This window comes from Coregonus lavaretus (assembly GCF_964263955.1).
Source record: "Coregonus lavaretus genome assembly, chromosome: 5".
Lineage (NCBI taxonomy): Eukaryota > Metazoa > Chordata > Actinopteri > Salmoniformes > Salmonidae > Coregonus > Coregonus lavaretus.
The window spans coordinates 49,430,760-49,455,461 of NC_139992.1; the positions used below are offsets into that span (position 1 = coordinate 49,430,760).

General features: G+C 42.4%; 1 protein-coding gene across 1 annotated transcript in view; it reads right to left on the minus strand.

The window, feature by feature from the left end:
• LOC311129049 (exocyst complex component 4-like) overlaps nucleotides 1-24,470 on the minus strand; it is a 181,299-nt gene extending 156,829 nt beyond the window's left edge. The window contains exons 1-5 of the mRNA XM_084161309.1: nucleotides 24,373-24,470; nucleotides 21,524-21,713; nucleotides 20,317-20,511; nucleotides 5,946-6,139; nucleotides 3,724-3,833 (exon numbers count right to left, since the gene is read on the minus strand). Of these exons, the coding sequence (XP_084017435.1) occupies nucleotides 3,724-3,833; nucleotides 5,946-6,139; nucleotides 20,317-20,511; nucleotides 21,524-21,713; nucleotides 24,373-24,452 (769 nt within the window). The 5' untranslated portion in view covers nucleotides 24,453-24,470. The remainder of the gene's footprint in view (nucleotides 1-3,723; nucleotides 3,834-5,945; nucleotides 6,140-20,316; nucleotides 20,512-21,523; nucleotides 21,714-24,372) is intronic.
• Nucleotides 24,471-24,702: the final 232 nt, after the last annotated feature.

Below are 24,702 nucleotides of genomic sequence, written 5' to 3' on the forward strand. Positions count from 1 at the left end.
CAGGGAATGTCATCAACACACTATAACAAACTCCACAGCCAGGGAACGTCATCAACACACTATAACAAACTCCACAGCCAGGGAACGTCATCAACACACTATAACAAACTCCCCTGTAGAGGCTGTGTTACCAGAGGTAACTGTTCCACTGTGTACTACGAGCATAATGAATGTTATCCACCCCACTGTGCTGACAGGGATGCATGGTGACTAATGGGACATATGGAGGGGTGGCAGCTGATTATGATGTTATGGAAACGTATGTACTAGTATGATAATGCCCTAATAATGCTGTGTTGTATGTACTTGTATGATAATGCCCTAATAATACTGTGATGTATGTCCTAGTATGATAATGCCCTAAAAATACATTTTACATTTTAGTCATTTAGCAGACGCTCTTATCCAGAGCGACTTACAGTTATAGTGAGTGCATACATTTTCATCCTGGCCCCCTGTGGGAATCGAACCCACAACCCTGGCGTTGCAAGCGCCATGCTCTACCAACTGAGCTACACGGGGCCTACTATGATGTATGTACTAGTATGATAATGCCCTAATAATGCTGTGTTGTATGTACTTGTATGATAATGCCCTAATAATGCTGTGTTGTATGTACTATTATGATAATGTCCTAATAATGCTGTGTTGTATGTACTATTATGATAATGCCCTAATAATGCTGTGATGTATGTACTTGTATGATAACGCCCTAATAATGCTGTGATGTATGTACTATTATGATAATGTCCTAATAATGCTGTGTTGTATGTACTATTATGATAATGCCCTAATAATGCTGTGATGTATGTACTTGTATGATAACGCCCTAATAATGCTGTGATGTACAGTGAGGGAAAAAAGTTTTTGATCCCCTGCTGATTTTGTACGTTTGCCCACTGACAAAGAAATGACCAGTCTATAATTTTTATGGTAGGTTTATTTGAACAGTGAGAGACAGAATAACAACAAAATAATCCAGAAAAACGCATGTCAAAATTTTTATAAATTGATTTGCATTTTAATGAGGGAAATAAGTATTTGACCCCCTCTCAATCAGAAAGATTTCTGGCTCCCAGGTGTCTTTTATACAGGTAACGAGCTGAGATTAGGAGCACACTCTTAAAGGGAGTGCTCCTAATCTCAGCTTGTTACCTGTATAAAAGACACCTGTCCACAAAAGCAATCAATCAATCAGATTCCAAACTCTCCACCATGGCCAAGACCAAAGAGCTCTCCAAGGATGTCAGGGACAAGATTGTAGACCTACACAAGGCTGGAATGGGCTACAAGACCATCGCCAAGCAGCTTGGTGAGAAGGTGACAACAGTTGGTGCGATTATTCGCAAATGGAAGGAACACAAAATAACTGTCAATCTCCCTCGGCCTGGGGCTCCATGCAAGATCTCACCTCGTGGAGTTGCAATGATCATGAGAACGGTGAGGAATCAGCCCAGAACTACACGGGAGGATCTTGTCAATGAGTTCAAGGCAGCTGGGACCATAGTCACCAAGAAAACAATTGGTAACACACTACGCCATGAAGGACTGAAATCCTGCAGCGCCCGCAAGGTCCCCCTGCTCAAGAAAGCACATATACAGGCCCGTCTGAAGTTTGCCAATGAACATCTGAATGATTCAGAGGCGAATTGGGTGAAAGTGTTGTGGTCAGATGAGACCAAAATCGAGCTCTTTGGCATCAACTCAACTAGCCGTGTTTGGAGGAGGAGGAATGCTGCCTATGACCCCAAGAACACCATCCCCACTGTCAAACATGGAGGTGGAAACATTGTGCTTTGGGGGTGTTTTTCTGCTAAGGGGACAGGACAACTTCACCGCATCAAAGGGATGATGGATGGGGTCCTGGAGTGGCCTAGCCAGTCTCCAGACCTTAATCCCATAGAAAATCTGTGGAGGGAGCTGAAGGTTCGAGTTGCCAAACGTCAGCCTCGAAACCTTAATGACTTGGAGAAGATCTGCAAAGAGGAGTGGGACAATATCCCTCCTGAGATGTGTGCAAACCTGGTGGCCAACTACAAGAAATGTCTGACCTCTGTGATTGCCAACAAGGGTTTTGCCACCAAGTACTATGTTTTTCAGAGGGGTCAAATACTTATTTCCCTCATTAAAATGCAAATCAATTTATAAAAATTTTTACATGCGTTTTTCTGGATTTTGTTGTTGTTATTCTGTCTCTCACTGTTCAAATAAACCTACCATTAAAATTATAGACTGATCATGTCTTTGTCAGTGGGCAAACGTACAAAATCAGCAGGGGATCAAATACCTTTTTCCCTCACTGTATGTACTGTGTTGCAAGGGGCAGGAAATATGAGGCATAGATGGAAGCGGGGAGTGAGTGAGTGAGTGAGTGAGTGAGTGAGTGAGTGAGTGAGTGAGTGAGTGAGTGAGTGAGTGAGTGAGTGAGTGAGTGAGTGAGTGAGTGTGTGTGTGTGTGTGTGTGTGTGTGTGTGTGTGTGTCAGCGTGCGTGTGTTAGTGCTTCTGTGTGTGTGCATGTGTTTGCTGGCGTGTAGATACCATCAGTTGCGTGTGTGTGAGAGGCAGCATTATGTATGAGGTGTGTTGAGCCTGCAGTGTTCTCTGGTACACACCCCTAATGACATGCTAATGGATGTAATAACTGCAGCAGTACCGATCCCTACTAATGATTTCATTATCACTAGGAGCATCGGCAGACTGGAACAACAGTAGAGCACTAACCTGACAGCTCTACCACTGTGCTATCCAGGAGACAACAACTATGTTTCAATAGTAAGATGGTTTCAAAATGACAACAAGTTATCATCAAGTCTCTACAGTATCTCTCTCTCTCTCCCTCTTCATCAACACCATGTTCTCTTTTCTACATATCCATCTCAACTCCTCCATCTCATTCTCTTTTTCACTCAATATCCAGTTCTCTCCAGTTTCTTCCCTGCATTTAATCACTCTCAATCCTTTCTCCCCTCTCTCCCTCTCCCCTTCCCCCTCTCTCTGTCCCTGTCTCTCCTCTTCTCCCTCTCCCTCTCTCTGTCCCTGTCTCTCCTCTTCTCTCTCTCTCAGTCACTGTCTCTCCTCTTCTCTCTCTCTCTGTCCCTGTCTCTCCTCTTCTCTCTCTCTCAGTCCCTGTCTCTCCTCTTCTCTCTCTCTCTGTCCCTGTCTCTCCTCTTCTCCCTCTCTCTGTCCCTGTCTCTCCTCTTCTCCCTCTCTCTGTCCCTGTCTCTCCTCTTCTCTCTCTCTCTCTCTGTCCCTGTCTCTCCTCTTCTCCCTCTCTCTGTCCCTGTCTCTCCTCCTCTCCCTCTCTCTCTCTGTCCCCGTCTCTCCTCCTCTCCCTCTCTCTCTCTGTCCCTGTCTCTCCTCCTCTCACTCTCTCTCTCTGTCCCTGTCTCTCCTCTTCCCCCTCTCTCTGTCCCTCTCCTCTTCTCCCTCTCTCTGTCCCTGTCTCTTCTCCCTCTATCTGTCCCTGTCTCTCCTCTTCTCCCTCTCTCAGTCCCTGTCTCTCTTCTTCTCCTTCTCTCTCTCCTCTCCTCTTCTCCCTGTCTCTTCTCCCTCTCTCTGTCCCCGTCTCTCCTCTTCTAATGAAGTAAGGCCAGCACAATCAATTGCTCCAACACATTCCTTTATTAGGTTGGTTTGAGTGTGCAGGCCCTAATATAGTACTACTGTATTCAGCCCAGCAGCCATACATAATGGATGTGTGTTTGACTACCAAGGCTACTTACTGCTGGTGGTCCCTGGGGTGCTGAACTGGGAGGAGTCCATCAGCTTGCGAGGGGTGGACAGGCTGCTGACGTCCAGCTGGGGCAGAGGGGACGTGTCTTTGGTTGTAGAGCTGTGGAGAGGAGAGAAGATCATCATCATCGTCAGCAGCACAACCACCATTATCACTAGTTATCGTCAGCATTCTCACCATATTCATCATCATCTTGGTGAGTGGCATGCCATTATAATCACGGCAACAAATTCCTGAAGCAGCCATGATGGAGGTCTTAACATCACTGATGCTACCCACCAGAGTCGGGCTCAATTCTAATTGAAGGCAGTCAATTCAGGAATTAAACTAAAATTACAATAGAAAAAAAGTGCATTTATTTTCAATGACTTCTCAATAAACTGAAAAGTAGAAGCTACTTATTTCAAAATGTTAAATTCAAATCACTTCCTGAATTGTCTGGCTTCAATTTGAATTGAAACCAACCCTGCTACCCACAATGACAACATTCACCTGAGAGACAGGTAGAGTTTTACAATGAACCTGTTAACAACCTGCATTAGCAAATCAGAGTCAGACATGTACCTACCTCCACACAGTGTTAAGTGGAGCCCTGACCTGTACCTCCACAGTGTTAAGTGGAGCCCTGACCTGTCCCTCTACACAGTGTTAAGTGGAGCCCTGACCTGTACCTCTACACAGTGTTAAGTGGAGCCCTGACCTGTACCTCTACACAGTGTTAAGTGGAGCCCTGACCTGTACCTCCACACAGTGTTAAGTGGAGCCCTGACCTGTACCTCTACACAGTGTTAAGTGGAGCCCTGACCTGTACCTCTACACAGTGTTAAGTGGAGCCCTGACCTGTACCTCTACACAGTGTTAAGTGTAGCCCTGACCTGTACCTCCACACAGTGTTAAGTGCAGCCCTGACCTGTACCTCCACAGTGTTAAGTGGAGCCCTGACCTGTACCTCCACACAGTATTAAGTGGAGCCCTGACCTGTACCTCCACAGTGTTAAGTGGAGACCTGTACTTCCACACGGTGTTAAGTGAAGCCCTGACCTGTACCTCCACACAATGTTAAGTGGAGCCCTGACCTGTACCTCCACAGTGTTAAGTGTAGCCCTGCTTACTGAGTGTTGTGTTGAGGTGGGTTGTTCTTAACACACCTCTAATATACAGGGAGCAATAACCTGTCATTCTGTGACCCCAACTAATACATCACTATACTCAAGCACAGCACAACATAGAAACCATAATGCTGTACACACAACAATCACACACACAGATAAAGATACCACTCACACACCTACCCTGAATTAAACAAACATCGAAACAACACGCTTCATTGCTGGAGAGGTCGGTGACCTAAATTAGCCTAACGTGCTGGTGACCTCCATTAGCCTAACGTGCTGGTGACCTCCATTAGCCTAATGTGTTGTGCTGTTGCATCTTGGCACATAGGAATTAGCGTGCATGTGGCAGCCGTCGCTCCACATGTCATTCTAACATGGGGTGAGTCCCAAATGGCACCCTATTCCCTGCATAGTGTACTACATTGTGCATGACTTTGTAAAGTAGTGCACTAAATAGGGAATAGGATGCCATTTGGGACACAGCCATGGTGTTGGTATTATAATCCTCCCGACGCTTACGTAGGTTGTCGCGTGGTCGTCGACTAACGAAAACCCACATTATCATTCTACTAATACTTGGTCTCCCATGAATGAATCAGATCTGTTTGCACTAAGTGGTGAGACAGGGACGTTGTTTTGTCACTAAAAGTTTAGACTAGCTAATGCAAACACTGAGGGACAATACATGTAGTGTGGAATTGTGCTGTGTGGGATTAGAGGAGTGTAGGTTGAAGAGTGGCTTGTCTAATGTTATGGTATTTAATTAGATGATTTCAACTTGTTTTCCCCCCCAATTATACCTTTATTTCTAACGCAGAGTGAACATCCATACACGCTTTTATTTTGAAGTGAACACGACTACTTCCAATCTCCATTGAGATCTTGTGTTTGAGTCCTTGCCCTACCATCCTAGAATACTCCAAATGATGAACATTACATTCCCTCTATTGACTGCAGTTGAAGTGGGATTGAACCTCACTCTGATCTCCCTGACCAAACCTCACAGCGTGTTCCTAACAACTCACCCCCCCGCCCCACTCCCAGACCTCACCCCCCCTCCCCTCTCCTCCTCCCTCCCCTCCTCCAGGCCACTCACCCCCCGTGGCGTCCCTGGTTCTTGTCCTTGTTCTTGGTCCCCAGGCGGCTGGTAGACTTGATGTAGAGGTGGCGGTGCAGCTCGTCGATGAGGACCACGTGGATGTTGAGCTTCTTGCTGTGAAGTTCCAGACGCAGGTCCCCCAGACCCTCCACCTGCAGCAGGGGGCCCTCCAGAGACTCCACCGCTGACACCTGCACAAGGGGGACCACAGGAAACACACCTGAATATATCTGAACACACCTAGGAACGTAGGGGAGACCTGAACACAGCTCAAGGTACCTGATTAATCATCTATTAGTACACACTGTATATCTGAATACACCTGATAGCACTTCAGAATACAGTATTTTGATGGGGACCACAGGGTTTATTAGGGCACGCTGGAGCATCCCCAATACCTTACACAGATAGCCTAAATCTTCATGGTCATAAACAAGCTGTGGATATAATTGGCTAGTTTGCTGAGATGGCACCTAATGGATTTGAGTATTTAGAGAAAGCTGTTTATTTGAACTGTAAATCTGAGCCGTGGGTGTCTGTCCACACATTACACCTCACAGGTTATTCGACCGGTTACTAGACAGATTATTAGACATGTTGTTAGACCGGTTATTAGACATGTTGTTAGACCGGTTACTAGACAGGTTATTAGACATGTTGTTAGACCGGTTACTAGACAGGTTATTAGACATGTTGTTAGACATGTTATTAGATATGTTGTTAGACCGGTTATTAGACATGTTGTTAGACCGGTTTTAGACAGGTTATTAGACATGTTGTTAGACATGTTTTTAGACCGGTTATTAGACATGTTATTAGACATGTTGTTAGACATGTTATTAGACATGTTGTTAGACATGTTATTAGACATGTTGTTAGACCGGTTATTAGACCGGTTATTAGACATGTTATTAGACCGTTATTAGACCGGTTATTAGACATGTTGTTAGACATGTTGTTAGACATGTTGTTAGACCGGTTATTAGACATGTTGTTAGACCGGTTATTAGACATGTTGTTAGACCGGTTATTAGACATGTTGTTAGACCGGTTACTAGACAGGTTATTAGACATGTTGTTAGACCGGTTATTAGACATGTTGTTAGACATGTTGTTAGACCGGTTATTAGACATGTTGTTAGACCGGTTATTAGACATGTTATTAAACATGTTGTTAGACATGTTATTAGACATGTTGTTAGACCGGTTATTAGACATGTTATTAGACCGTTATTAGACATGTTATTAGACCGGTTATTAGACATGTTATTAGACCGGTTATTAGACATGTTATTAGACATGTTGTTAGACATGTTGTTAGACCGGTTATTAGACATGTTATTAGACCGGTTATTAGACATGTTATTAGACCGGTTATTAGACATGTTATTAGACCGGTTATTAGACATGTTATTAGACATGTTGTTAGACATGTTGTTAGACCGGTTATTAGACATGTTGTTAGACCGGTTATTAGACATGTTGTTAGACCGGTTACTAGACAGGTTATTAGACATGTTGTTAGACCGGTTATTAGACATGTTGTTAGACCGGTTACTAGACAGGTTATTAGACATGTTGTTAGACCGGTTATTAGACATGTTGTTAGACCAGTTATTAGACATGTTGTTAGACCTGTTATTAGACATGTTGTTAGACCGGTTATTAGACATGTTGTTAGACATGTTGTTAGACAGGTTATTAGACATGTTGTTAGACATGTTGTTAGACCGGTTACTAGACCGGTTATTAGACATGTTGTTAGACCGGTTATTAGACATGTTGTTAGACAGGTTATTAGACATGTTGTTAGACAGGTTATTAGACATGTTGTTAGACATGTTGTTAGACATGTTGTTAGACCGGTTATTAGACATGTTACTAGACATGTTGTTAGACAGGTTATTAGACATGTTGTTAGACATGTTGTTAGACCGGTTATTAGACATGTTACTAGACATGTTGTTAGACCGGTTATTAGACATGTTGTTAGACCGGTTATTAGACATGTTGTTAGACCGGTTATTAGACATGTTGTTAGACATGTTGTTAGACCGGTTATTAGACATGTTATTAAACATGTTGTTAGACTGGTTATTAGACATGTTGTTAGACAGGTTATTAGACCGGTTACTAGACAGGTTATTAGACATGTTGTTAGACTGGTTATTAGACATGTTGTTAGACCGGTTATTAGACATGTTATTAGACATGTTTTTAGACCGGTTATTAGACATGTTGTTAGACCGGTTATTAGACATGTTATTAGACATGTTGTTAGACTGGTTATTAGACATGTTGTTAGACATGTTGTTAGACCGGTTATTAGACATGTTATTAAACATGTTGTTAGACCGGTTATTAGACATGTTGTTAGACCGGTTATTAGACCGGTTACTAGACAGGTTATTAGACATGTTGTTAGACTGGTTATTAGACATGTTGTTAGAATATATCTGAACACACCTAGGAACGTAGGGGAGACCTGAACACAGCTCAAGGTACCTGATTAATCATCTATTAGTACACACTGTATATCTGAATACACCTGATAGCACTTCAGAATACAGTATTTTGATGGGGACCACAGGGTTTATTAGGGCACGCTGGAGCATCCCCAATACCTTACACAGATAGCCTAAATCTTCATGGTCATAAACAAGCTGTGGATATAATTGGCTAGTTTGCTGAGATGGCACCTAATGGATTTGAGTATTTAGAGAAAGCTGTTTATTTGAACTGTAAATCTGAGCCGTGGGTGTCTGTCCACACATTACACCTCACAGGTTATTCGACCGGTTACTAGACAGATTATTAGACATGTTGTTAGACCGGTTATTAGACATGTTGTTAGACCGGTTACTAGACAGGTTATTAGACATGTTGTTAGACCGGTTACTAGACAGGTTATTAGACATGTTGTTAGACATGTTATTAGATATGTTGTTAGACCGGTTATTAGACATGTTGTTAGACCGGTTTTAGACAGGTTATTAGACATGTTGTTAGACATGTTTTTAGACCGGTTATTAGACATGTTATTAGACATGTTGTTAGACATGTTATTAGACATGTTGTTAGACATGTTATTAGACATGTTGTTAGACCGGTTATTAGACCGGTTATTAGACATGTTATTAGACCGTTATTAGACATGTTATTAGACCGGTTATTAGACATGTTGTTAGACATGTTGTTAGACATGTTGTTAGACCGGTTATTAGACATGTTGTTAGACCGGTTATTAGACATGTTGTTAGACCGGTTATTAGACATGTTGTTAGACCGGTTACTAGACAGGTTATTAGACATGTTGTTAGACCGGTTATTAGACATGTTGTTAGACATGTTGTTAGACCGGTTATTAGACATGTTGTTAGACCGGTTATTAGACATGTTATTAAACATGTTGTTAGACATGTTATTAGACATGTTGTTAGACCGGTTATTAGACATGTTATTAGACCGTTATTAGACATGTTATTAGACCGGTTATTAGACATGTTATTAGACCGGTTATTAGACATGTTATTAGACATGTTGTTAGACATGTTGTTAGACCGGTTATTAGACATGTTATTAGACCGGTTATTAGACATGTTATTAGACCGGTTATTAGACATGTTATTAGACCGGTTATTAGACATGTTATTAGACATGTTGTTAGACATGTTGTTAGACCGGTTATTAGACATGTTGTTAGACCATTTTATTAGACATGTTGTTAGACCGGTTATTAGACATGTTGTTAGACCGGTTACTAGACAGGTTATTAGACATGTTGTTAGACCGGTTATTAGACATGTTGTTAGACCGGTTACTAGACAGGTTATTAGACATGTTGTTAGACCGGTTATTAGACATGTTGTTAGACCAGTTATTAGACATGTTGTTAGACCTGTTATTAGACATGTTGTTAGACCGGTTATTAGACATGTTGTTAGACATGTTGTTAGACCGGTTACTAGACAGGTTATTAGACATGTTGCTAGAACGGTTATTAGACATGTTGTTAGACCGGTTATTAGACATGTTGTTAGACCGGTTATTAGACATGTTGTTAGACCGGTTATTAGACATGTTGTTAGACATGTTGATAGACCGGTTACTAGAAATGTTGTTAGACCGGTTATTAGACATGTTCGTAGACCGGTTATTAGACATGTTGTTAGACCGGTTATTAGACATGTTGTTAGACCGGTTATTAGACATGTTGTTAGACATGTTGTTAGACCGGTTACTAGACAGGTTATTAGACATGTTGTTAGACATGTTGTTAGACCGGTTACTAGACCGGTTATTAGACATGTTGTTAGACCGGTTATTAGACATGTTGTTAGACAGGTTATTAGACATGTTGTTAGACAGGTTATTAGACATGTTGTTAGACATGTTGTTAGACATGTTGTTAGACCGGTTATTAGACATGTTACTAGACATGTTGTTAGACAGGTTATTAGACATGTTGTTAGACATGTTGTTAGACCGGTTATTAGACCGGTTATTAGACATGTTATTAGACCGTTATTAGACATGTTATTAGACCGGTTATTAGACATGTTGTTAGACATGTTGTTAGACATGTTGTTAGACCGGTTATTAGACATGTTGTTAGACCGGTTATTAGACATGTTGTTAGACCGGTTATTAGACATGTTGTTAGACCGGTTACTAGACAGGTTATTAGACATGTTGTTAGACCGGTTATTAGACATGTTGTTAGACATGTTGTTAGACCGGTTATTAGACATGTTGTTAGACCGGTTATTAGACATGTTATTAAACATGTTGTTAGACATGTTATTAGACATGTTGTTAGACCGGTTATTAGACATGTTATTAGACCGTTATTAGACATGTTATTAGACCGGTTATTAGACATGTTATTAGACCGGTTATTAGACATGTTATTAGACATGTTGTTAGACATGTTGTTAGACCGGTTATTAGACATGTTATTAGACCGGTTATTAGACATGTTATTAGACCGGTTATTAGACATGTTATTAGACCGGTTATTAGACATGTTATTAGACATGTTGTTAGACATGTTGTTAGACCGGTTATTAGACATGTTGTTAGACCATTTTATTAGACATGTTGTTAGACCGGTTATTAGACATGTTGTTAGACCGGTTACTAGACAGGTTATTAGACATGTTGTTAGACCGGTTATTAGACATGTTGTTAGACCGGTTACTAGACAGGTTATTAGACATGTTGTTAGACCGGTTATTAGACATGTTGTTAGACCAGTTATTAGACATGTTGTTAGACCTGTTATTAGACATGTTGTTAGACCGGTTATTAGACATGTTGTTAGACATGTTGTTAGACCGGTTACTAGACAGGTTATTAGACATGTTGCTAGAACGGTTATTAGACATGTTGTTAGACCGGTTATTAGACATGTTGTTAGACCGGTTATTAGACATGTTGTTAGACCGGTTATTAGACATGTTGTTAGACATGTTGATAGACCGGTTACTAGAAATGTTGTTAGACCGGTTATTAGACATGTTCGTAGACCGGTTATTAGACATGTTGTTAGACCGGTTATTAGACATGTTGTTAGACCGGTTATTAGACATGTTGTTAGACATGTTGTTAGACCGGTTACTAGACAGGTTATTAGACATGTTGTTAGACATGTTGTTAGACCGGTTACTAGACCGGTTATTAGACATGTTGTTAGACCGGTTATTAGACATGTTGTTAGACAGGTTATTAGACATGTTGTTAGACAGGTTATTAGACATGTTGTTAGACATGTTGTTAGACATGTTGTTAGACCGGTTATTAGACATGTTACTAGACATGTTGTTAGACAGGTTATTAGACATGTTGTTAGACATGTTGTTAGACCGGTTATTAGACATGTTACTAGACATGTTGTTAGACCGGTTATTAGACATGTTGTTAGACCGGTTATTAGACATGTTGTTAGACATGTTGTTAGACCGGTTATTAGACATGTTATTAAACATGTTGTTAGACTGGTTATTAGACATGTTGTTAGACAGGTTATTAGACCGGTTACTAGACAGGTTATTAGACATGTTGTTAGACTGGTTATTAGACATGTTGTTAGACCGGTTATTAGACATGTTATTAGACATGTTTTTAGACCGGTTATTAGACATGTTGTTAGACCGGTTATTAGACATGTTATTAGACATGTTGTTAGACTGGTTATTAGACATGTTGTTAGACATGTTGTTAGACCGGTTATTAGACATGTTATTAAACATGTTGTTAGACCGGTTATTAGACATGTTGTTAGACCGGTTATTAGACCGGTTACTAGACAGGTTATTAGACATGTTGTTAGACTGGTTATTAGACATGTTGTTAGACCGGTTATTAGACATGTTATTAGACATGTTATTAGACCGGTTATTAGACATGTTGTTAGACCGGTTATTAGACATGTTATTAGACATGTTGTTAGACTGGTTATTAGACATGTTGTTAGACCGGTTACTAGACAGGTTATTAGACCGGTTATTAGACATGTTGTTAGACCGGTTATTAGACATGTTGTTAGACCGGTTATTAGACATGTTGTTAGACCGGTTATTAGACCGGTTACTAGACATGTTGTTAGACTGGTTATTAAACATGTTGTTAGACCGGTTATTAGACATGTTATTAGACATGTTGTTAGACCGGTTATTAGACATGTTGTTAGACCGGTTATTAGACATGTTGTTAGACATGTTATTAGACATGTTGTTAGACCGGTTATTAGACATGTTGTTAGACCGGTTATTAGACATGTTGTTAGACATGTTGTTAGACCGGTTATTAGACATGTTGTTAGACCGGTTATAGACAGACAAATAATACAACACCAATATATCTATAGCGTATCCTCTGTGCTAACACTGTTGTTGTATGTAGAACATTAGAAATGTTTAAAATGTTTGTCCTTTAGCAGACGCTCTTATCCATATCAACTTACAGGAGCAATTAGGGTTAGTGCATTGCTCAAGGGCACATAGACAGATATTTCACCTAGTCCGCTCGGTGAATCGAACCAGCGACCTTTCGGTTACTGGCCCAACGCTAGGCTACCAGCCGCCCTAGGAACTCTGCCAAGTGCCCACGACCAAGCAAAACAGCATTTTAGAGGAAAACTTTACGAATGCAGACTATTCACCCAACGACAAAGTACATCCAGCCTCTCCTCTCTCTGTGTTCCTCGCTTTCTCTCACTCCCTCTCCCTCCCTCTCTCTGTCTGTCCCTCCCTCCTCCCGTCTCAGTTTTCATTAGCAGCTGTGATTATGGCGTGTTTATATTGAATAAATCTTCATGGTGGTAAATGAGTGTTTTTTTATTAGGGTGGGCTAATGGCTGGATGATAGTGCTCTACAGAGCCATCACAGGCTGTGTGTGTATCACCGGGGCGGGACGGACGGGAGGAAAGGGAGGGCTATAGGTCAAGTATGTGTTGATGCAAATGAGCGCCGCATTAGCCGAAAGATGTGCTAATGCAGTGCATGATCAGCCACGTCGGCTTAATAGAATAACTCTGCATGCCTGTGTGTTCCTCGCTGTGTGGTGTGGGTATACGTTGGTGTGTGTGTGTGTGTGTGTGTGTCCTTGCGTGTATGTAACTAACTGTGAGTGGGTGTGACCAATGTGTATGCATCTGTGTGTGTGTGTCCATAAGTACGTGTGTGTCAACAGTCCACAAGTGCGTACATGTGTGTATGCCTTGTGGGTGCGTCCTTGAGTGTGTGTGTGACTCATTACCAGTGGGCCGGGATGACAGAAGAAGGCTGGTTAACATCGTTAGGGAGCCCGGGCTGTCAAGTTAATCAACAATATGAGGCCTCCTGTGCATTAGCAGGATGGGGAGAGAGGGGAGAGGGAGACTCACAGGAGGGGGGGGGGAGAAGGGGTACGTGTGACAGCCTGTCACTGGCCTCTCTGGTGCAGACTGGGCTCAGACAGGTGTGTGTGTGTGTGTGTATAGAGGATAGGAGTGGAGAAGAGAGAGGGGCTTTTTTGGGGAAGTGAATCAGTCTTGTCCCTCACTAACCCCATGGGGTCTTGTAGCACTGCCATTCAGCTGAGGCAGAAAGAGAGCAGTGTGAATACTAATTGTCAACTAGAGAGCGAGAGAGCGAGAGAGAGAGAGAGAGAGAGAGAGAGAGAGAGAGAGAGAGAGAGAGAGAGAGAGAGAGAGAGAGAGAGAGAGAGAGAGAGAGAGAGAGAGAGAGAGAGAGAGAGAGAGAGAGAGAGAGAGAGCTGAGGGAGGGAGGGCTCGAGGAGGAGGGGATGGAGGTAGAGTGTGAAAGTGAGGGAGACGTTAATCTGACAGATGAGCAGGGTAATGAGTGACAGCGTGTCTGGAATGAACACATCAGGGAGTCTCACAGGATTGACAGAGACAGGATGGACTTACAACAGACTGGAGAGAGAGAGAGAAAGAGAGAGAAAGAGTGTGAAGGAGGGAGAGAGCTGAGAGAGAGGAGAGAGCGGAGAGAGAAGAGAGCTGAGAGAGAAGAGAGAGCTGACAGAGAGGAGAGAGCTGACAGAGGAGAGAGCTGACAGAGAGCAGAGAGCTGACAGAGAGGAGAGAGCTGACAGAGAGGAGAGAGCTGACAGAGAGAGCTGACAGAGAGGAGAGAGCTGACAGAGAGGGGGGAGAGAAGGAGAGTGAAAGGAAGAGAGGGAGATCTGAGACGGTGGAAAGGGAGAGCAAAACAAAGTGTTAACCAACAAAAAGGAGAGAGAGAGACAGAGAGAGACAAAGAGAGAGACAGAGAGAGAGACAGAGACAGGGAGAGAGACAGAGAGAGACAGAGAGAGACACAGAGAGAGACACAGAGAGACAGAGAGACACAGAGAGACAGAGAGAGAGAGAGAGAGAGAGAGAGAGACAGAGAGAGACAGAGACACAGAGAGAGAGATAACTGTTGCAGGCTCTCTCCTACCGAGAGGCAAATTGAAACACCTAGCTTAAATGGACACTGTGAAAGCAATGTAATGAGGCACAGACCTGACTCACCGCCGTCAAACTGTTCCAGGGACAGCTTCAACTTGAGTTAGAGTCAACATCAGCTCTAGTTTAGCACATATCAAACAAGATAGGATCCTCCCTGCATAGAGTACAGTGGCCCAGTTCCAATACTGTTCTAAATCCATCCTTCTTTCCTGGAGGTCACTGATCTACCACAGTTGGATATGTGAGAGCAAGGACTCCACACCATTACATAGGCTTGGGCCAGTGGAGGCTGGTGGGAGGAGCTATAGGAGGATGGGCTCATTGTAATGGCTGTAATGGAGGCAAACATGTGGTTTCCATATGTTTGATACCGTTCCATTTATTCCATTCCAGCCTTACAATGAGCCTGTCCAATTAGCACAAGTAATAGCGAAATCACATAGACGCTGTTAGCAAAATGCTAACAAGAGAAAACGAACATAAACTAATTGCAGACAGGCAAATCCAGCTCATGAAGTTATACAAGCATAGCTAGTAGCTATCGAATATAATTTTTCGGTGAGTGTGGACAATTACAAGTGAAAGTGAACGAGAGCAAGTGTGCAAATAAACAAAGTTGTGATGCATGCTTTTCTGAAGGAAGAGCAGCATGTGAACACGGAGCAGAGGGGAGAAGAACAGAGGAGAAAAAAAACTCTAGTAGGAAGCACAGGGACAAAATGGCAGCTGTACCCATAACTCATCCAGAGCTCTTTGACTTCTCAAACACGGCAGAAAGCCGTTATAAGATATCTGATGGCAAACATTTAGTAGTGTAACTTCATCACCTCATATGCACCGCACAACAGACACATCAAGGGTGGATGGCTTCTTTTGTATTCTTAAAAGAACTACAGCACAGAGAAGTGTGTTTCTATTCCAAGAAAAATGAGTCTTAAATAATTCAACAATAAATAAACTGCAACATGTCGGCTAAAGCGATTTTTTTTTTTTATCTGTGTTTGGTAGCATAGGCTTTATGGCATCACCATCAACCAAAAACACAGCATTCAGTGGTAGAAATATATTATTGAATTAAAAAAAAAAATATATATATATACACTATTTCAAAATGCATATGTTTATTAAGCTAATGTGCAGTGTCTTTAAATACCATGCTCCTCCTACCATCCTTGTTGATCTCCTTCTTGGCAAGAGTCTATTGTCCTGCTAATAGCCCATAATGGGTGGATGGCTGCTTTTGTATTCCAATGTATTGAATGAATGTATTAATTACAGTCATTTACCATTCTCATTCTTGGAGTGGAAACATTGTTTGAAGAGTTCACAACCTGCTACACTCGTGAGTGAGACTCACCTCGCCTACGGTATATCTAAAAATATTTGTTTCATCTCTACATGTAGGTCTCCTCATTTAAACCCGATCGAACTTGTTTGGCATCAACTGAAAACATTCATCTGTAACTCTGCCAAGCCTACAAGCAAAGATGAACTAGTGAAGGCCATCAAGACGTTTTGGCTTGAGAAACTGACGATACAACGATGCAACAAATACATTGATCATCTCAGCAGGGTTTTACCTGTGGTCGTGGAGCTGGGGGGAAGTGGAGCTGGGGGGAAGTGGAGCTGGGGGAAGTGGAGCTGGGGAGAAGTGGAGCTGGGGGGAAGTGGAGCTGGGGGGAAGTGGAGCTGGGGGGAAGTGGAGCTGGGGGGAAGTGGAGCTGGGGGGAAGTGCAACTCAAATGGAGCTGAGATGTAGTTGAAATAAACATCTGCATTTTGAAGTATTTTCTATCATAATTTTCTTAATGAAAGCAAAGATGTTGATGAACAAATACTGTATATGCGTCTTTATGTGCGTTACATTGTCCAGTTACAGCTTCTTCTGACAAAGTAGGGGTAAAAAGTGTTTTTTTAGTGTACGTGCGAGACAGAGGAAGAGCAATTCTTACACTATTGTTTGAAATTCAATCCCTCTCCTTCTTCGTCCACATCATTCAGTTAATTCAAATTCAATTGTAATACATTTTGTCACTCCCATAGCAAAGTTTAAAAACAGCCGGATCTGTGAAATTGCTTTATCCGACATTCTGCGGTTGCATGAGGTTTGGTGATCACAGAATTAGTAGGATATTAAATAAACACTCAAATAGGCAACAGAAGCAGGAACAGCATAGGGCTGAGTGACTCACTCATTCCTGGCTTTCATTCAAAATATGTTTTCTTATAATGCAGGGTTAAAGACACATTCTTTCATATTCTTTGATATTGAGTTAGAAATGTAAAACCTTAGCGTACTTAAGCATGAAATACATTGCAGGTTTGCCCTTTTTTGGCCATTTGGCTACACATTAGAATAGGACTCAACTGACTGACCGCAGCATCTATCAGTAGTCTAAACTGTGGCACAAATTGGGGGATTTTTCACACCTAGCCGAGCTATTAGACTATACTTTTGTAAATTAATGGAGGTGTGAATGTTTCAGTCAGTCTCTCTCCTATCGCACTAGAGTCCTGCATCAGGCAAAAAAAATCAGCTGGCAGCTATTGTAGGGCGGCAGGTAGCTTAGTGGGTAAGAGCGTTGTGCCAGTAACCGAAAGGTCGCTGGTTCTAATCCCCGAGCCGACTAGGTGAAAAATCTGTCGATGTGCCCTTGAGCAAGGCACTTAACCCTAATTGCTCCTGTAAGTCGCTCTGGATAAGAGCGTCTGCTAAATGACTAAAATGTAAATGTAAATGTATTGTGAAAGAATACGTGTGGATCTTGTTGATTTCCTCTATCACTTCAAGAGGCCTACTGTCCACCTGGTAATTATGTGGTTCCAAAGGAAAAGCGTCACCTTCAGATGGATGTGTGGTTTCAAAGAGAAGCGAGTCTGCGACCAGGCACGGTGGATGATATCCTTTTCCTGCACAGCAATTTGAAGAAATCCAGTGATGGACTATTTTTGAAGTTATTGTTTTAGTATATCTATTTGTTGTCTAATTATAATAATATTTTTAGCCAAATGTTGAATAGACATGCAAATTAATTAATGCAGGGAGGTAAAGAGAAATAATAGCCTACTGTCTGTAGTCATAAAAACAATTAGGCTAAATAAATGGATATTATTTTGTTGGGTAACGGATCGGCTCTCGGAACTCATTAGGAGGCGGCTTCTATCTTCAATATAATAATTAATTCAGAAGGTTAAACCCAAATGGTGCAGTTTGAGGCCATGTGGCGGAGGGTTATCCGGGCGCTGGAGATGTGGGTGTGAGCAGGTGGGTCTGGGCAGGTGTGATGTACAGTAGTACTCCTGAGTGGCGCAGTGGTCTAAGGCACAGCATCGCAGTGCTAACTGTGCCACTAGAGATCCTGGTTCGAATCCAGGCTCTGTCGCAGCCGGCCACGACCGGGAGACTCATGGGCGGCGCACAATTGGCCCAGTGTCGTCCAGGGTAGGGGAGGGAATGGCCGGCAGGGATGTAGCTCAGTTGATAGAGCATGGCGTTTGCAACGCCAGGGTTGTGGGTTCGATTCCCACGGGGGGCCAGTATAAAAAATAAAATAAAAAATGTATTCACTAACTGTAAGTCGCTCTGGATAAGAGCGTCTGCTAAATGACTCAAATGTAGTTGTCGTTTATATGTGTATGTTTTGTAATATAAAGTAGAATCGTACAAAAAAATGTAATGAGGAAAAATGACAAGCTTGCAACACACATCTAATTATTCATTATAAATAGGATTTATTTGATTGATTTCGTTTACTATCTTCATTGTAACCACAATGTAACAAATAATTGAACACACACAACATAAGCAGATTAACTTTGTCAAAACATGTATTTATTAAAGACTATAAGAAAGGATGTTGGTACTTATTTATTTTGATCCAAAGCCACGAATGAGTGAGTCACTCAGCTTTATGCTGACAAATATAGCTTCATGCTGCGAAATAGCGTATTAAATAGGCCAAGCCTAAACACATATATTAAATAGCCTAAAGAAACTAGTACATTTCATACAGTAGCTGAGGTCTTGAAAATATGGGCAACTTTTCCCCCTCCCTGTCCTCGCTGGACTCTTTCATTCAGTTTCTTCTTCACATCAGCAAAGAAGGACTCTGTGTTTCACAAACTCACTTTATATAGAGGGGCTATCACTCTTTCACACTGTGGTAAATAAAGCCAGTTTGTTATTTAGAATGATTTATTTCTGTTTTTGGAGGGAGAGAAACCAAAAGCCCACCGTGCCTATTTTTCAAAAATAGTCAGTCCACATGTCAAGTGAAATTGCGCCATTGTATTTACCCCAAGTTCTCTCTCAACTCCACCAGCAAAAAATGTTTTTGCCTGATGCAGGATTCTAGAGCCAGAGAATAGAGACTCTCGGACTGAAACATTCACACCTCCATTAATTTATGAAAAGATAGTCCATTTGTGCCACAGTTTAGACTACCGATTGATCAGCGTTCTAACTCCCCCTTGTGATAGTGTGGCGCAATGACAGAATTACGCAATTTACCACAATCTGCCACCATCTACCACAAACGGTCGCAGCATAAGCTCGAAACTTTTAAAGGAAGAACCACTGTACATACATACGTTTTTATATTTAGCCCAGATGTCAGTGATTTCTTAACGGAGAATGAGAAGCACATGAAAAAGTAGCCTATTCAAAAAGTCCCACTATTGTTCAAAGAACTAAGACTGACACGTTTTCCTAAATAGAGTGTCACCAACTTCCCCACACCATGTTAAATGTGCTTTAATGTAGATTTTAGGTTTGCGGCCCTTACCGCCCCCACAAAGGACTGAGAGTGGGAAACAATGAGACAGAGGGTCTTCAGGGGCTCTCCGATCCTCCCGTTCTGGAGCAGAGATGAACTGACTAGGCTCTAATTACCTGAGTTTGGAGGAAGAGTGTGGGAGTGAGCGGAGGAAGAAGGGAAAGGAGAGACCACAGAGTTGTACTAGCTGTTTAGTGCTTTGGCCCCCACAGAGCGCGCCACAAAACACACATCAAAGTCAACACACAAACCTGGGGTGGCCCCTGGGCTGCTTTGATGAAGCTTACCGACTGGAAGGGAGATGTACAATTGGGTAGTGTTCATTAGGCACCAAACGGAAGAAAACTTGACAGTCCAGCCAATTAGCTGAAATGCCAGCCTATTTCTGTAGCCTAGGAGGACAGCAATCATGTCATATGATAGTCAAGTGTCAGGTCAACGTCGGGAATTCAAAATCTAGCTGGATGGTCTGGATTGCCATATCCCGGTGTTAAATCATACGAATCCCACTCTCTCACACACACGACCCACCATGGCCCCAAACATCAAACTTAACGCACTGTCATACACACCTTCACACATCCTCACCTACCACCCCACCTCCACATGCACAAACACACAAACACTCACTCTTACCAGCATGTCGGTGGCGTGCAGGTAGTGTTTGCTGGCCATGCAGGCCTCCAGTCTCTGTGGGACCTGCTTGATACTCTCTATCTCGTCCAGCAGGTTGAGGACGTGTTTGTGCTCGATGCCTTCGATCCACAGCTTCCTCAGTTCGTCCCTCTTGCAGTGGAGCAGCATCTTACAGGACAGCAGGTTCTCCTTCACCTGGGATAGAATGGGACATCACACAGGTGAGACACCAGGGTGTACATCAGGCACTGAACTGAAGAAAATGGACTGAAACAGGGACAGAGTTCTTGGACTGTTGTAAAAAGTTTTGCTACGGTGTGCGCTAATGAATCAACCCCAACCCAGGGTCACAAAGCTGAGGCACCAGGGTTGTGTTCATTTGGCACCAAACCGAAGAAAGTTGACTGAAACAGGGAGGGACTACTACTCAATAAGAAACACTATTTTTCGTCTCTGCTGCAAAGCGTTTTTAAACGTTTTCTGTTGTGTGACCTAATGAACATGACCCATGGGTCTATTCAGACTCAAGAGGGTGCAGCATTATAGAATGTTCAGATATAAATGTATTGTGCAGAACAGACGTGATTATTTGTCAGGTAGAATAGGGAATTATGTCAGCTCTATTCATTACATTTCTATCTGGGACGTTCAGAATTGTTTCAGGGACACATTAACAATCGTTTCAGTTTCAACGCTGAGTATCCTGCCTGAATCATTGGGCACTTGATGTGACACAAAAGCACCATCACACACAAGTCTTAGGAAACCTTTGTATGTTCTCTGTGTAACAGTCTCACCTACATACAAACACACAGACACAAAGACACACAGCCTGGAGAGATGGGAATGACATCATGCTGTTGTGGAACACTGGCGGGCTATCCCAGAGGCTCTAACAGTGACGCAGGTGTCAGAGCCACACACACACACAACAACTCTAGAGAAATCAGCCAGGCCCTCACACTGCCTGCTGCAAAAGTCCTTGATGAACAACTCCCTGGGACCATCATTCTGCCTTCACACTGTTATTCACAGACCCTGCACATGTACTGAATGTTTTGTTGCAAATGTTTTTACCTTTTAACTCTGCATTGCTCGTAAGTAAGCATTTCACAGTAAAGTCTACACCTGATGTATTCGGCATGTGACAAATACAATTTGATTTGATTGATTTGAATTAAAACATTGTGTGTGTGTTCCCTCTCACCCCTTTGATCTTGTTGCGGGAGCTGGTGATTCTCTCGGTGATGCTTTGGTAGGTACGGATGGCGGTGGTCAGCTCAGCGTAGTGCTGGACAATCTGCTCATCCAGGTCCCGGTCGCACTTCTCAAACGCCTCCTCCAGGCGGCCCTTCTCCGTCTCTCTGTCCTGCTTGTCATCGCTGCTGGACAGGGTCCTACACAGACACAGGGGGCAGTAGGCCAAGGCTCATCAGTTGCCTGTCAAGGTGTCACCTCGTGGTCCTTCTCGTAATCTTGTGTAGGCCTAACTTCTAGTTAGTCATTTTGGCTAGTCACTAGATCTGGGTCAAATACAAGCAGCAGGTAGCCTAGTGGTTAGAGCGTTGGGCCAGTAACCGAAAGGTCGCTAGTTCGAATTCCCGAGCTGACAAGGTGAAAAATATGTCGATGTGCCCTTGAGCAAGGCACTTAACCCTAATCGCTCCAGGGTCGCCGTTGATAATGTCAGACCCTGGCCGTGACCCCACTCTCCGAGGATGTCTCAGGGAGAGTTGGGATATGCAACAAACAAAAAAAATCACATATGAGTATTAATACACACTTCACATGTGTGAAATAGGACAAATATAAGCATCCACCAAATTATTATTATTACATAAGCTATGTCAAATATTTCCAGTTAGGGGCCTAATTGGGCTGAGCTTGATTTCATAAAAAAGCAACGCACACACCAATAAATAACTTTTCTTAAAATTAAATGTTGCTAAAAGTAATTAGAAAAGAAGTGGAGGGTGCTCAACCAATGTGAATTGAGGTGCAACCAAAAAAAATGAGAATTATTGAACAGGAAAAGGCACAACGCTCACACACCTTTTTAACATTTTATTTAAACAACTATTAAAAGCTTCTTAAAAGTAATTAGGTCATTTTAAAATCATCTGAAAACTAAGCAACTCAATAAATAACACAAAGATATGTTAAATCAGGTAATGCCAAGTTCCAGTCTGTAGGAAGTATGCTTTGAATTCATTTCCCTCAGTCATTTTTTTTTTTTTTTGTCACACTGCCTTGTAACGAATCATTGTGAGCATCATAAAAGGAAAGGTGTAGGTGTTCCTGAGAGTCGTAGCTTTCAGGAATGGGTTCATAATATTTTGTAGCTTAAACCATTCAAACGCTAGAGTCAAATTCATATGAAGAAGAAGAAAAAAAATCAACATGCCAAACAGGCGCTAAAAATCACACTAGACAACCACAATAGTGCTTGTCATTTTGGCTCTGAATGTTGGATTTTGTTGCAGATATTTGATTAATGTTCAGAATTGATCGAAGGGCCAGTCTTAAATAATAAATGATAATAATAATATGCCATTTAGCAGACGCTTTTATCCAAAGCGACTTACAGTCATGTGTGCATACATTTTTACGTATGGGTGGTCCCGGGGATCGAACCCACTACCCTGGCGTTACAAGCTCCATGTTCTACCAATTGAGCTACAGAGGACCACAATAAACAAGCGACCAGTTGAATAGCCCTGTCCTACAGTAAAAAAATAATAAAACAAAACTGGCGAAACATAACAAAAGTGCCAGGTTTTCCATCCTGAAAACCATGCCAGTCTTGTATGTCCACACATAAAATAACGGGAGAGGTAAAAGTCTCCCTCAAGAGGTCATTAAAGCTTGAAGCCTCCCAGCTCTTCACTCACAGCCGAAAGTCGGAAGGGGGAGAGGATTCTCAGCGGCATCCCCCTAGAGTGGCTTGAGATGCCTACTTGACACAAGTCAGAGCTGAAACGCAAAGCAAGTGATCTCTTCCATTCTCCGTTAATGTAATATAACTAGTTATTTACCATGCCTTCATTTCCAACCTAACAAACTTCATATAACCTGACCTAAACTTATCAAACCCACACAAACCTGAATCCTTAGCTCTGACATGCACCATTACCCTTGACTAATTCAAACACTAGAGACTTACAGTAGCCTAGTCCCTTTTACAATCCGAAAGTGGCATGGGGTAACCATGGTAACAGTCTAACAATTGCATGCAGAATGGGATTTTGCCTCAAAGTGCATCAATGTGGGTTCCTTCTCAACATAGTCAGTGTCAAGTTGTCACCAGCTGCAAAATGCTGCACCCTCGCTCCCTGCACACTGACATCTGTCAAACCCAGTAGACTACAGCTCTGTTTAATATTGTGAAGAAAGGGATAAAGAGAGCTAATTTACTTAGGGTATAGCTTGCTACTCTACTAAATCACGGCAATGACTACTTAAAATGGCGAGGAAACACACAGTAAACGACATGTCATGACATAAGCGACACTGTTCAAGTCAAGACAAACTCTTGATCATGGCACCCAGTGAGCGAAGGGCAGCAAAGCAGGCTATACATGGGTGCTGATGCTGAATATAACAAGCATGCATTGCATATTTGGTCTTAGCTAGCTAATAAGTTATCTGGTCTCTGTTCAGAAGTCAGTGTCTGAACCAAGTCGCGAGCTGAGGTCAGCTGTCAAAACCGTGACAGCTAGCTAGCAACGGTCAGCTAGCAAGCTAGCGTGGCTTCTTCCTCTCGCCTTCATTTTGACTATTGAAGAAGAGTGTTATTTGACTCACAATGATGATGAACACTGCTAAATTATGCGAACAGGTCGAGATGACAAACATTAGCTAGCTAGCGTAGCTGACTAACATTTCCTCAAAACTCACTTGACATAAAACTAGTTAGCTAACAGATAGCAAGCTAACAGGAAGGATGTTGCTCCTTGTCCACAGCCTGAAATGACAGGCCTAGTTCATGAAAACAGTGGTACCCACTGGCGTCTTATGTCGACAGGATAAATCAACCGTCAATTTGAGTGAGCTTACCTTATAACGGAGATAAGTAAGCCTGAAGGGTCTTTACTTTTGCTAACAGCACTCCGGTATCTCCCTGTATCAGCTGCCATTTTTCCAGCTGCTGCACCCAAACAGAATGACAACCTACCAATGAGAGACGAGGAAAATTGTTCCAACTTGGGTAGTGCGGTTGAGAAAGCTGGGAGTTGTAGTCCAAAATCTGTCTCGATTTGCTGATGTTGTTCTTTGTCTGTCGTAGCCGGCCGCGACCGGGAGTCCCATGGGGCGGCGCACAATTGGCCCAGCGTCGTCCAGGGTAGGGGAGGGAATGGCCGGCAGGGATGTAGCTCAGTTGGTAGA